At 47.0% G+C, this 15,291-nt stretch overlaps 1 protein-coding gene and 1 long non-coding RNA gene across 2 annotated transcripts in view; one reads left to right on the top strand and one right to left on the bottom strand.

Annotated features, from left to right (window-relative positions):
* Window positions 1-649: 649 nt before the first annotated feature.
* Window positions 650-15,060, top strand: LOC116980812. The gene is made up of 4 exons (XR_004414069.1): window positions 650-758; window positions 6,887-6,891; window positions 12,481-12,483; window positions 15,051-15,060. It is a non-coding gene; the product is annotated as an uncharacterized LOC116980812 (long non-coding RNA).
* Window positions 684-15,291, bottom strand: part of fstl1 (follistatin like 1) — an 80,279-nt gene continuing 65,671 nt past the window's right edge. Inside the window, exons 9-11 of the mRNA XM_033033411.1 lie at window positions 9,102-9,212; window positions 5,546-5,646; window positions 684-2,635 (exon numbers count right to left, since the gene is read on the bottom strand). Of these exons, the coding sequence (XP_032889302.1) occupies window positions 2,591-2,635; window positions 5,546-5,646; window positions 9,102-9,212 (257 nt within the window). The 3' untranslated portion in view covers window positions 684-2,590. The remainder of the gene's footprint in view (window positions 2,636-5,545; window positions 5,647-9,101; window positions 9,213-15,291) is intronic.

The raw sequence follows: 15,291 nt of genomic DNA, 5'->3' as shown, positions 1-15,291 counted from the left end.
TTTAAATTTTGTTGGAAAATTTATTGACATTAAATTCAAAAATGGTGTTTAAGTACAGACAAAACTATAATAAATGAAATCCTATTATGATAGGTAGGTAAGGGGTGTACATATTTTAACTTGTGTCTTCAATAAGTTCAGGACAAGGTAAAAGTCGAAGCCTACAACAATAACAACAATGAAAATAAGAAACACTATGGAACAACGGGCAAGTTAATACTTCGTAATGTTCTAATGCAGATGTTGGTGCTGCAGATTATAAATATCTCTCCTACCGCTCTGATCCTTATTTCTTTGATCAAGTTTGGGGAAGAGATGTTTGCCTGGTTTATATCCAGTCAGGTTAATTAACACAGTGAGTCAGTTCCAGAGGATATGATGAAAAACAAACCAACACAATGAAGACATTATCGCCCAGCAATTGCAATTGGCCATAGTTTGTAAACCCAGATGACTTTCCTCACTTTAAGCATCCTCCTCATTACGGGGCATGGTTCTTTGGGATCACCTCTATAGCTCCTGCATGCAGACATCGATTCTGATCCCCTTACACCTCATTTGTGCTTGAGAATCCTGAATATGGGACTAGCTTAGATGTGGCACGGACAAGTTGGGCTGAAAGGGTTTTTTTTCCCATGGTGTTTGACTCTGAGAATTTTTGGAACTATCTCATTTGTTTGTTTTTTCGGCACTGTGATTTTTGCAGCTCGTTCCATAGGCCCACCACTCTGTGTGCAAAACTATGGCAACTATTCTACGTTGACATGCCCACTGTTACTTAACTCTTTGGATGGAGAGGGGAGGCTCTCGACACTAGAGCAGGGAACAGAGAAGTATAACCTTTTCTTAATAAGATCTTCAATTCTGACATGAAATATATTTGGAATGACTTTGATTCTTATCATGTTAAATATCTCACTGCTTCCCACCAATAATAAAACTTGCATTCATTCAATCTTTTATTCTAATCAGTTTAAGGTTTAATATAATGTGGGGTACTCTCTTCCGAAGTGAATTTGAAAGAACAGCTTTTACAAACATACAATTTTCCTTTTCTAGGTTTATCTGTGGGTGGACTTCAACAGGTGTCAAGCATGTTCATACAACGCGGTTCCATCTAGCTGTAATATCCCTCGCTACTGCCGTCACCAGCTACCATAGGATTTCTATCCAGCCTCTCCTCAGGTAAGCAAACTTCTATGTTCAACATCGCAGAGTTTCTTTCTAACATGTAAGTTTAAATAAAAAATAAGAGTCCAGAGGTTATAAAAAAAGCTGCACATATTAAAATTATATATAAAATAAAATGAAAGAAGGAATGTAGCACCTTTTTGAAATTTCAACAGTACTTGTAAACCTTGCGGGAAAAGTGGGTGCAGTTATGTTTCCTCTGCATGACTTACAGACCGTAGGGAAGATCTAACTCCGAGTAACATCTTCTGTGACACTAACTCTAATGCTGACAATAATGGCAGATGTAAAAGACCAGAACTAGAGAGGTCCCATGTTGCAGTCATGGTCAGGTCATGGCCAGTGTCATATCCAAACTAACTGCTGGTAATGCCAGCCCGTTACTTGTACCATGCTGGTACATTGGGATGGTGGCAGTGTTTGAAATATTGACAAGACCACATGGGGATGGGCCGAGGGGTGATTGATGCCACTCTACACATGAACTAGATGGAGCACGGTGGTCTCTTTAATCTGCAACTGAACTCAGAAACTGACGGTGGCTGGGTTTTCCTCATCTCACTCCGCCCTGTGGCACAGACTAGCTCCTTGAAGGGACAAAACAAGATCGACTTCACTTCAGTTGCTTGAGATAGTGAAGCAATTGTCGGGCAAGAAAAATTCCTTCCCACCGTGATGTTGAAGAACCATAAAAACAAGAAGAAACTGGAAGGGTTCTGAACCACAACCACACAGATGTTGCAATTGTTATCAAGCATATTATAAAGTGTTCTATCTTTCAGGCAATGATTCTTACTGCCAACTCCAAATGTTTTCTTCCTGTTGTCACAATTCTGGGTCTATTGAAACCTTTGGTTATCCAAGAGCACTGAGCAACAATTCCACTCCATTTTTAGCTCCATGTCCCTGAACTGTCCTAGATAAGGATAACCATATATGAAAAATTTGTGCGTTCCCATTTATTTTTGACCATCATTCTATTCAACATCACACACTCGTGACTTTAGACTTGCTGAGAGCTTTAACAACTCTGATCTGGAGCCTCCACTACTGGTTGTACATGCAAGGCAGAGGGACAAGGGTAATTAAAATGCTGAAGGGAAATGTGAGAGTATTTCCCCCCCATCTTCCATCGCAGGACTACATAGCTATTACAACTGAAACCAACAGTATATTAATGTTACAGTACATTTAGAAGAAGTCAGTTTAAATAATACCAAGGACTCCCTCCATCCCCAGCAAAAAATGCAAAAAAATACTGTTTGAAATGTGCGTGTGTGTTTATATATATATATTTAGCAGTGATTCTTGAAGTTCAAAGCAGATTGGTTGGTTGGATGTAGAGAAACATGTTGGGGGAAAAAAATCAACGGAAGTTTCTCCACCGATCTCTGCATCTTTAGATGTCCTTTACATTTGACTTCTTGGTCTTCTCAGCAGTCTCCTAAAACAAAGTGGAAAGATAAGCTAAGCACCATTGTGAGCAGCCGGCTCGGAAATACCAAGAATAAAAAATTATTTTTACATGAAGCAAGCACTTTGCTTCGGGGATACAGTTAGATAATCACATCTAACACATAACAGCGATTGTAAATTTCACAGAGAAACACGAGAACTGCAGAGGTAGACAAAAGTGCTGGAGAAACTCAGCGGGTGAGGCAGCATCTGTGGAGCGAAGGAAATAGGCGACGTTTCCTTGGCGGCGGCGACTCACCCGTTGATTGGCGGCGCGACTCACCCGTTGCAGCGGCCCCTACAGCCTGTCTTTTTTTAATTTTGTGTCTAGTTAAATGTAGTGTTGGTGTTTTTTAATACTGGTTTTAAATGTGTATATGTGGGGGGCGGGGGAAACCGTTTAAAATCTCTTCCCTGTCCGGGAGACCCGACCTTTTCGCTGTCGGGTCTCCGTTGTCGTTGGGGCCTAGCACCGCGGAGCGGCCTCCAGCCTGAACGACCCGGGGGCTCGGGAGACTGCGGAGCTGCGGACTACTCACCATCGTGGGGCTGGCTGGCCTCGGAGCGTGGGGAGCGGTGGTGACTCGCTGCTGCGACTCGACTCCTGGGGCTCGGAGGCTCCAGCAACGCAGCCGCAGGTCCGGTGGACTGGGACATCGGGAGCTCGCGGGTCCGGGGAGAGAGACCGCTTCCCGGAGCTCCCGCAACGCGACTTCTCCAGCCCGTGTCGCGGGGTTGGAACGACCCGGAGCGGGGACGTACATCGCCCGGCGCGGCTTCATGGCCGTGGGACATTACAGCGCCCGTGGGGGCTCCAACATTGTGACTTTTAGACCGGGAGCGGGGACGTAAATCGCCCGGCACGGCTAAAATGGCCGTGGGACTTATCATCGCCCGCCTGGGGCTTGGACATCGGGAGAGACATGGAGAACAGGGGAGAGAAAAGACTTTGCCTTCCATCACAGTGGGTCCACTGTGATGGATGTTTGTGTGAATTAAATTGTGTGTATGTCTGTAGGAAATTGTCTTTGTTTGTATGGCTGTGGAAACGGAGTTCCGTTTGAGCCTCACTGAGGCTCAAATGACAATAAATATATTGTATTGTATTGTATTGTTTCGGGCTGAAACCCTTCTTCAGACGGCAGATGCTGGTTTACAAACAAAGACGCAAAGCGCTGGAGTAACTCAAGGGTCTGTGGAAAACATGGATAGGTGGGAATTAGACAGTGAAGGAAGCTTGAGATTGTACGAGGCACCCTGCTGGGACAGAGGAATCCTTGTACAATGTGGTGGCAATAGCCTGTTGCTAACATTACACCCACGATACGGGGTTGGAGGATTTCACTCATTGTAGGAATAGCTATGTAATTTCTTGAACTGACCTGCACAACCCTTAAAAAAAGACACAACATGTTGGAGTAACTCAGCGGTCAGGCAGTATCTCTGGTGAACATGGACAAGTGACATTTCCTGGTTGGGACCTTCCTTTAGACTGCTGAATGGGCGACTAACATGATCTATATGATATTGTTATTATACCCTGGTTTTTTAAACTTCATACAGTAGCATAATGGAGGTCAACTACAACCAGCGTCTCCCCTAAACAACACCAACTGAAGCTGGCCTCCAGATGTGGAAGAACAGACTAGCCCCCGTCCCTATTTCCATCAAGATGACATGGAAGAAGAAGGAATCACTATTTATCTTATACAGCCAGCGTAGAGTTTGGTGGAGATGTAAACACCATGAATCTCTCCTGATTATCTCACTTCAAACGCACAATACAGGACTGGTTCCATCTTGTATTTGACTCTTGAAAACTGGCCCCATTCAAATTGATGGAAGTGAATTTTGGAAGTCAGCTACATGTGAAGCAGCCACCTCATTGCTTGCTCAGCAGAAAGCAATCGAGAACAAATCACCAGGTGATGCCGTGTGGAGAGCTGAGATTGTCTTTAGTGTCATGCTTTGAAAGCAGGATTGAAATATGTTGAGGGGAAACTATTCCTCCCTGGCTGCATGGACACCATCACTGAGCCGGCCCTTATGCCTCAGACTGACAATATACACAATTATTTATTGTCATTTGAACCTCAAATGAAGTTCAAAGGAAATGTGGTTTCTGCAGTCACACAACAAGAAAAGAACCAAGACACACAACCAACACAATTTACACAAACACCCATCACAGTGAATCTCCTCCTCACTGTGATGGAAGGCAAAGTCATTGTCTCTCCCCTGTTTTCCATTCTTCTCCCGATGTAAAAGCCCCCGGCAGGCGATGGCAAGTCCCACGGCCGGGTGATGTAAGGCCCCGCTCCGGGTCTTAATGTTGGAGCTTCTGGCAGGCGATGGCAAGTCCCACGGCCGTTAAAGCCGCGCCGGGCGATGTAAGGCCCCGCTCCGGATCATTTTCAACCCCGCAACTCGGGCGGGAGAAGTTGCCGTTGCGGGAGCTCCGAAAAGCGATCTCCCACCAGGGACCCGCGGGCTCCCGATGTCACTGTCCACCGGACCTGCGGCTGGAGCCTCCGAATCTCCGGAGTCGGGTCGCAGCCACGCGCCACTACAGCTCTCCACGCTCCGAAGCCGGCCAGCCCCATGATGGTGAGTCCGCAGGCTCAGCGACTGGAGCCCCCAGGTCGTTCCGGTTCGAGGCTGCTCCACGGTGCTAGGCCCCAACGACATCGGTGTCCCGACAGGGAAAAGTTCGAGTCCCCCGTACAGGGAAGAGATTTAAAAGTTTCCCCCCCCCCCCCCCACATATACACAGCTAAAAACAATATAAAAACCACAACAAACTATCCATTCAACGGGACAAAAATTTAAAAAAAGACAGACGGACTGCAGAGGTCGCTGCAACGTTGGTCGCGCTGCCCTAATTCCTTATTACACTCACCTGGTGTTTGTTGAGCTCATGAACATACTTTGTCCATTCCTCTTCAGTCATTTCATCATCTGCATTTGCAAATGCTGGCTCTGCAGGTATGTTCTTGTTGCCTTCAACACAAAAGTGAAAATCACTGCTTACTTGAGATGCAAGAGAAGGAAACGGGGGCAGAGGTAAAGCATTCGTGCAAGAATAAGAAAGACACCCAATTAGTGCAATAACATGGCAATGCAGAGATTAAATACACATTTAGTCAACAAAATAGAGAGAGTACAGAGGAGATTTACTAGAATGTTGCCTGGGTTTCAACAACTAAGTTACAGAGAAAGGTTGAATAAGTTAGGTCTTTATTCTATGGAGCGCAGAAGGTTAAGGGGGGACTTGATAGAGGTTTTTTAAATGATGAGAGGGATAGACAGAGTTGATGTGGACAAGCTTTTCCCTTTGAGAGTAGGGAAGATTCAAACAAGAGGACATGACTTCAGAATTAAGGGACAGAAGTTTATGGGTAACATGAGGGGGAACTTCTTTACTCAGAGAGTGGTAGCGGTGTGGAATGAGCTTCCAGTGGAAGTGGTGGAGGCAGGTTCGTTGGTATCATTTAAAAATAAATTGGATAGGCATATGGATGAGAAGGGAATGGAGGGTTATGGTATGAGTGCAGGCAGGTGGGACTAAGGGGAAATAATTGTTCGGCACGGACTTGTAGGGCCGAGATGGCCTGTTTCCGTGCTGTAATTGTTATATGGTTAGTTTAGTTTAGAGATACAGCGTGGAAAGAGGCCCTTCGGCCCACTGGGTCCGAGCCAACCAGCGATCCCCATATACTAGCACCATCCTACACACTGGGGACAATTTTTAACCAAAGCTAATTAAGCTACAAACTTGTACAACTTTGGATTGTGGGAGGAAACCGAAGCACCTGGAGAATACCCACGCTATCTTGGGGAGAACGTGCAAACTCTATACAGACAGCACCAGTAGTCAGGATAGAACCCGGGTCTCTGGCGCTGTAAGGCAGCAAATCTACTGCTGCGCCACCATGCCGCCCTCATCATAGTTTCTTGATGAAATTGTGCCCCATTACAGGAAAGATGTGGAGGCTTTGGAGAGGGAGCAGAAGAGATTCACCGGAATGCTGCCTGGATTCTGGTGTATTAGCTATAAGGACATGGATTGTTTACTCCGGAGTGTTGGAGGCTGAGGGGAGATGGGCTGGAATATAAAATTACAGGAAGAAAGGTATAAAATGGTAAACAATCAGAAAGCTTTTCCCCTGGAGGTGGAAATGTCAAACACTAGAGGGCACAGCTTAAGGTGAGAGGGGTAAAGTTTAAAGGAAATGTACAGGGCAAGTATTTTACACAGAGTGGTGGGTACCTGGAATGTGCTACTAGAGGTGATGATGGGGACAGATACAATAGTGGCGTGTGAGAGGCTTTTAGATAGGTACATGAATATGCAGGGAATGGAGGGATATGGATCACTGGCAGGCAGAGGAGAGTTTAACTTGGCTTCATGTTCAACACAGATACTGTGGGCCGAAGGGCCTGCTCCTATACTGTACCATTCTCTGTCTTGAAACTACATCATGAGTAGCTCATGACACAACAGCTGGATCGTTGGATGTCTTTTGTTAGATGTTTTTACGCCAATGTTCTCATGTGAAAAAGACTAATGGAAGCATTCTGTGGACCAAATTGTTCTCTTAAACCTCTTGGGTTTTAAGCAGAGTCCTCAACTCTGCTCAGCGCTGGGGAATGTAATTTATTTTGTTCCTGTATCAAGGTCCTGAGAAGCCTTGTTGTTGGAAGGGAATGGATAAGCTCCAGTCCTTGCTTAATATTCCTCTTGAAGTTGTAAGATGTTTTATTTCTCTGGAGTTGTTGTGAAAGTTAATTCTGCCCTTGGCTTTGCGATCATTACTTCTTTGTGAGCACAAGCCTAAACTGAGAACAAGATTACTAACTGCATCCTTACACAAGCCCTCAATACTTGTACAAAGTAAATTAGCTGCTGTATTAACACCATAATATTAACACCACAACATGCAAACCACCATAATGACAAAAGGGCCTGTCCCACTTGTCCCACTCATTTGCGCCTCATATGTAAAATAGGTCGCCGCGTCGTGATGCACGACGTCGCGCACAAATCACGCATCAGCACAGCCGTGGGATGTCGACGCAGTGACGTAACCGTGCGTAACCACGCGATACATGTGAGACGCCGGGACGGCAGCGTGCGACGCCAATGCGTCAGTGTGCGGATGCGATACGTCACGCAGGTGGCGCGCGAGGATCTCGTTACACTACGAAACCCTGCGATACCGTGCGCCATCGCATGCGATTCCACGCTTCACCATGCGCAATGCGTGCGTCACCCACGCGCAGTCACGACGTATCAACCTATTTTACATATGACGCGGAAATGAGGTGCAAATGATGGCCAAGTGGGACAGGCCCTCAATTGTCCCCCTCTCACAACTTGCCTGATCACTGATATTATAACACAAAGAGCTGGAGGAACTTAGCGTGTCAGGCAGCTTCTGGGAGGGGATGGATATGCGATGTTTCAGGTCACGAGCCGTCTTCAGGTCCAAAGAAGGTTCCCAGCCATCAAGATCGTCAGTGCATCCCCTCCCACCGATGCTGCCTGACCCACCGGCTTCCTCCAGCTATTTGGTTTTTTGCTCATGTTACCAGTATCTGCAGGTCCTTGTGTCTCCAGTGATATGTCCTCACTCTGTCTCCAGATTTACATGGAGAGAACGATGGCAACTAAAGACACAAAGTCACAAGGGACTCAGCGGATCAGGCAGCATCACTGGAGAACTTGGGATAGGTGACACTGAAAGTCAGGACACTTCTTCACACTCATTGTGGTGGGGGGGGGAGGAGGGAAAGTTGGAAGTGAGGAGAGGCAGGACAAGTCCTGGCAAGGTGAGATAAGGATAATAGTTGTTAATTCTGAAGCCTAATGGCCCTGTCCCACTGTACGAGTTCATTCAAGAGCTCTCCCGAGTTTGTCCTGATTCGAACTCGGAGATTTACGGTAATGGCCGCTCGTCGGTACTCGGGGCTCTCGCGGACATTTTTCAACATGTTGAAAAATCTTCACGAGTCTTCCCGAGCTTACCGCGTTTCCCGAATACCTGCCGTTAACGTTACCAGCCGCTAAGAGACGTCCCCGAGCTCCGACGTACCCGCTACATTCATTCTACGCGCTTACCACGAGTTTGATTTTTTTTTTAAACTCGGGAGAGCTCTTGAATGAGCTCGTACAGTGGGACAGGCCCATAAGGAAGGAACATAGATGAAAGGGAACGAAAACAGGGAGAAATGGGTTCGAGTCCAGGTGGGAGATGGGAGGAAGGAGGAGAATAGGAAGGGGTTGGTTGGAGGCTAGTTACCCAAAATCGGATAATTCAACGTTCATATCGTTAGGTTGTAAGCTATCCAAGCGGAATATGAGCAGAAAAGATGACAAATTGATTCCTGCCATCTCCTTGTAATTCTCTGTGTGGATGTATCAGTGATATTGTTGGGGCTGTATTTGAACTTACCTTCACAGGTCATGGCAGTACACACCCAGTTGCCACAGGCACACACACATCGGTTACACTCCACTGTGGTTTCAGCTCCATCCTTATAGATCTCATCTTCCAGCGCACATTCTATAACAGATCCAACAACAGTCACTTCATTTCAGTATTATGCCCTGTGACTGATAAATAGTACATCTGTGACGTGAAATTAAACCTGGTTCTGCAACTCGAACGCCCAGGAATGGAGGAGACCGTAGGCAAAGTGGTGATAGACACTGTCCGGTCCCACACAGGTACTGACCACCCCACCATCGAAAGGATCTACAGGAGGCGCTGACTCAAAAAGGCAACCAATGTCATCAAAGATCCACACCACCCTGGCCACACTCTCATCTATCTCACTGCTACCATCGGGAAGAAGGTACAAGAATCTGAAAAATGTGACCTCCAGGTTCAAGAGCCTCTTCCCAGCAACCATCAGCCTCTTGAACACTACAACTATGAACTTCTAAGGACTGTGTCTTTGGTTGCACTGATCGTCCGATCAGCTGAGAAGGTTATTGGCTGCAACCTTCCCCCCCCATTGATGAACTGTACACTGCAAGGGCCAGGAAGCGAGCGGGCAAGATCATCTCTGACCCCTCTCACCCTGGCCACAAACTCTTTGAATCACTTCCCTCTGGAAGGCGACTCCGGACTGTCAAAGCTGCCACAGCCAGACATAAAAACAGCTTTTATCCACGAGTAGTTGCTCTACTCAACAGCCAAAAATCTGTAGCCTCCCTTTGATCTGGTATTTTGTTGGTTCACATGCTTGATCAATGGTGTTTTATCATTGTTTTATTATTATTAATGTTTAGTGTTTTCTGAGTCATTCGTAACTGTCACTGTATGTCATGTTGTTACTTGTGGGCGGAGCACCAAGGCAAATTCCTTGTATGTGAATACTTGGCCAATAAACTTACTTACTATGGACTTTTACGTATTTTTTGCTTGAATATTACAGCTATTAATTTGTTGAATTTCTGGATTATTATATTATCTGTGTGTTGCTGTGTGTACGGGCTTGTTAAGCTGCTGCAAGTAAGAATGTTGTTGCTCCATTGTCAGTACATGTGACAATTAAATACTCTTGCGTCTTTAAACACTGCAAACTCTTTAGGGAAAAAACCTATCAAAGTTGGCATGTGTCCGGACACTATGGCTAGACTCTACGGATCTGTTTGTGGAAACAAGAACCATACACAGTATTCTCCACAAGGTGTTTAAGAAGGAACTGCTGATGCTGGAAAATCGAAGGTACACAAAAATGCTGGAGAAACTCAGCGGGTGCAGCAGCATCTATGGAGCGAAGGAAATAGGCAACGTTTCGGCCCGAAACGTTGCCTATTTCCTTCGCTCCATAGATGCTGCTGCACCCGCTGAGTTTCTCCAGCATTTTTGTGTACCATTCTCCACAAGGTATTCAAGTGATTGCTCCAGGAAATAGAAATAGCAATTTATGGCTAAAATTAAAACCAAAATCTTTGAAGAACTTCTCCCCTCTCTGTCAGGGGTTTTGCAGAAAGAAGGGTCCTGATCCGAAAAGTCACCCATCCATGTTTTCTAGAGATGCTGCCTGACCCGCGGAGTTACTCCAGCACCTTGTTTCTTTTCTTTCACACGAATGATCTGTTTACTGTCAACACGGAGACTGGGCGATGTTGGTTCTGGAGTTGAGTCAGTGTTGGGTGAACAGCTCCCCATTGGTTGTGAAGGATGGGAGTAGCATAGTTGGCACAACGCCGCATGCTGTTTCTCCCTCATGTCCACAACAATATCAGGTTCGATCATCACCTTGAACGTGTTGTGCCAATTGTGCATCCTTGCCCGAGGGTGACTGCACTGCAGAATCAAGGTCACCCTGGCCTCAGTATCGACAGTATGGAATTTACATCTTCTCCTTGTGACCGCGGCAGGGCTTTCCCCCTCCCGGGACAAAGATAGGATTGTTAAGGGCTTGGACACACTAGAGGCAGGAAACATGTTCCCGATGTTGGGGGAGTCCAGAACCAGGGGCCACTGTTTAAGAATAAGGGGTAGGACATTTATAACGGAGTTGAGGAAAAACCCTTTCACCCAGAGAGTTGTGAATCTTTGGAATTCTCTGCCTCGGAAGGCAATGGAGGCTTGCAAAAGAGAGTTAGATAGACCTCTTAAAGATAGCGGAATCAGGGGATATGGTGAGAAGGCAGGAACGGGGTACTGATTGGGGATGATCAGCCATGATCACAGTGAACGGCTGTGCAGGCTCGAAGGGCCGAATGGTCTACTCCTGCACCTATTGCCTACTGACCCATTACAAGAACATAGAAAATAGGTGCAGGAGTAGGCCATTCGGCCCTTCGAGCCTGCACCGCCATTTGATATGATCATGGCTGATCATCCAACTCAGTATCCCATCCCTGCCTTCTCTCCATACCCCCTGATCCCTTTAGCCACAAGGGCCACATCTAACTCCCTCTTAAATATAGCCGATGAACTGGCCTCAACTACCTTCTGTGGCAGAGAATTCCACAGATTCACCACTCTCTGTGTAAAAAATGATTTCCTCATCTCGGTCCTAAAAGTCTTCCCTCTTATCCTTAAACTGTGACCCCTAGTTCTGGACTTCCCCAACATCGGGAATAATCTTCCTGCATCTAGCCTGTCCAACCCCTTGAGAATTTTGTAAGTTTCTATAAGATCCCCCCTCAGTCTTCTGAATTCCAACGTGTACAAGCCGAGTCTATCCAGTCTTTCCTCATATGAAAGTCCTGCCATCCCAGGAATCAGTCTGGTGAACCTTCTCTGTACTCCCTCTATGGCAAGATTGTCTTTCCTCAGATTAGGAGACCAAAATTGTACGCAATACTCCAGGTGTGGTCTCACCAAGACCCTGTACAACTGCAGAAGAACCTCCCTGCTCTTATACTCAAATCCTTTTGCTATGAATGCTAACATACCATTTGCTTTCCTCACTGCCTGCTGCACCTGCATGCCTACTTTCAATGACCGGTGTACCATGACACCCAGGTCTCGTTGCATCTCCCCTTTTCCTAATCGGCCACCATTCAGATAATAACAAATGAATTAGGAGACACAAGGAATTGCAGATGCTGGACTCTTGAGCGAAACACAAAGAGCGAGAGGAACTCAGCGTGTCAGGAAGTATCTGTGGAGGGAATGGATAGACAGCATTTTTGGTCAGGACCCTTCTTCAGACTGATCAAATGAGTTAGGACTAGGATTAGACCATTTGGCCCCTCACTATCTGCTCTCAATAAGATTGTGGCTGAACTTCCACTACAATCACTCTTTTCCCACTTTCTCCCACCTATTCCATCAGTCTGAAGAAAGGTCCCAACCCGAATTGTAGTCTGTCCATTCCCCCCCCGCAGATGCTGCCTGACCCGCTCAATTCCTCCAGCACTTTGTGTTTTACTCAAGATTCCAGCACCTGCAGTTCCTTGTGTCTCCATCGCTGTGTTCCTGCACTATCCCCATAGCCTTTGATTCTCTATATCTCCCAGAAGGAGGAAGGGTGGAAATGGAAAGGCTGGGCAACATCTGCTCGATACGAGTGCAATGACTCAGTCTTTGACACATCAAACCAAAGTTGGCAGAGGCTAAATCGTAGGGGAATCGAGAACCACAGGACATAGGTTTAAGGTGAGGGGGGGGGAAAGATTTAATGAGAATCTGAGAGGCAACGTTTTCAAGCAGAGGGTGGTAGTTGTGTGGAAACTACCTCTGCAGGTTCTCTGGATGCTTTCAATGGTACACATTTTTGTGTACCATTCTCCACAAGGTATTCAAGTGATTGCTCCAGGAAATAGAAATAGCAATTTATGGCTAAAATTAAAACCCAAAATCTTTGAAGAACTTCTCCCCTCTCTGTCGGGGGTTTTGCAGAAAGAAGGGTCCTGATCTGAAAAGTCACCCATCCATGTTTTCTAGAGATGCTGCCTGACCCGCGGAGTTACTCCAGCACCTTGTTTCTTTTCTTTCACACGAATGATCTGTTTACTGTCAACACGGAGACTGGGCGATGTTGGTTCTGGAGTTGAGTCAGTGTTGGGTGAACAGCTCCCCATTGGTTGTGAAGGATGGGAGTAGCATAGTTGGCACAACGCCGCATGCTGTTTCTCCCTCATGTCCACAACAATATCGGGTTCGATCATCACCTTGAACGTGTTGTGCCAATTGTGCATCCTTGCCCGAGGGTGACTGCACTGCAGAATCAAGGTCACCCTGGCCTCAGTATCGACAGTATGGAATTTACATCTTCTCCTTGTGACCGCGGCAGGGCTTTCCCCCTCCCGGGACAAAGATAGGATTGTTAAGGGCTTGGACACACTAGAGGCAGGAAACATGTTCCCGATGTTGGGGGAGTCCAGAACCAGGGGCCACAGTTTAAGAATAAAGAATAAAGAGTAAGCCATTTAGAACAGAGACGAGGAAACACTTTTTCTCACACAGAGTGGTGAGTCTGTGGAATTCTCTGCAGGTTCTCTGGATACTTTCAAGAGAGACCTAGATAGGGCTCTTAAAAATAGCGGAGTCGGGGGATATGGTGAGAAGGCAGGATCGGGGTACTGATTGGGGATGATCAGCCATGAACACAGTGAATGGCTGTGCAGGCTCGAAGGGCCGAATGGCCTACTCCCGCACCTATTGTCTATTGATCCATCACAAGAACAAATGAATTAGGAGACACAAGGAATTGCAGATGCTGGAACCTTGAGCGAAACACAAAGAGCGAGAGGAACTCAGCGTGTCAGGAAGTATCTGTGGAGGGAATGGATGGACAGCATTTTTGGTCAGGACCCTTCTTCAGGCTGATCAAATGAGTTAGGACTAGGATTAGACCATTTGGCCTCTCATTATCTGCTCTCAATAAGATTGTGGCTGAACTTCCACTACAATCACTCTTTTCCCACTTTCTCCCACCTATTCCATCAGTCTGAAGAAAGGTCCCACCCGAATTGTAGTCTGTCCATTCCCCCCCCGCAGATGCTGCCTGACCCGCTCAATTCCTCCAGCACCTGCAGTTCCTCGTGTCTTCATTGCTGTGTTCCTGCACTATCCCCATAGCCTTTGATTCTCTATATCTCCCTGCTGCGGAGGTGCGGGTCCGAGGAGCGAGGGGACCGCCCGGAGCCTAGGCATCGGCGGCGGAGCTGCGGGTGTGAGGACGGCGGTGCAGCGCTGGAACGCCATTGCGGGGCGGGCGGTGCCTTGCCTGAGTCACCGCGCTGGAACTCCGGTGAGCTGGGACCGGCGTTTAAAACATCGCGGAGCTGCGGGCGGCGGCGCTGAACTTTACACCGGGAGCCTGGGATCTCGCGGCGAGATCGCCAGTTGAGCTCCATTCGGCGCGGCCTTGTCGGCTCCGGAAGCCACGGTCTCGAGTAGGGAGGCGGCCGTTCCAGGGTTCCCATGCCGCTGAGAGGACTCTCCCGACGCCGGAACATCATCACCCGGCGAGGACGGCCTGGAACATCGGGCCTCCGTAGAGGCAACTGTGGAGGCCTCAATAGGCCCGACTATGGGTGGACATTGGGGATGGGACTGGACTTTGTGCCTTCCCCCATAATGGGAACCATTGTGGGGGGATGTTTTTTATGTTAAAGCTATTTATTATTGTTATGTTTGTATTCTTTTTTATGTGCTGCATTGGCAAAAGGAATTTCACTACATCTAGGTGTATGTGACAATAAATCAACCTTTGAACCTTTGAACCTTTGAAAGAGAGGAAGGGTGGAAATGGAAAGGCTGGGCAACATCTGCTCGATACGAGTGCAATGACTCAGTCTTTGACACATCAAAACTCTCAAACGTTTCCTGCTGCACACCTCCTTATATCAACATAGGTGGAGCACTTGACGAGGGCCAGCACAACATTAAGAAAACACGCATTTCACTGGGTGATAAAATACTGCAAAGTGAAAAGTTGGCAGAAGCTAAAACGTAGGGGAATCGAGAACCACAGGACATAGGTTTAAGGTGAGGGGGGGGGAACGATTTAATGAGAATCTGAGAGGCAACTTTTTCACGCAGAGGGTGGTAGTTGTGTGGAACGAGCTGCCAGAGGTAGTTGAGGCAGGAACCATTGCAACATTTAGACAGGTACATGGATAGGACAAGTTTATAGGGATATGGGCCAAACGCAGATAGGTGAGACCAG

This window comes from Amblyraja radiata, chromosome 14, assembly GCF_010909765.2.
Source record: "Amblyraja radiata isolate CabotCenter1 chromosome 14, sAmbRad1.1.pri, whole genome shotgun sequence".
Lineage (NCBI taxonomy): Eukaryota > Metazoa > Chordata > Chondrichthyes > Rajiformes > Rajidae > Amblyraja > Amblyraja radiata.
Note: the sequence above shows the minus strand (reverse complement) of the source record. Positions and strands in the feature narration are given on the sequence as shown.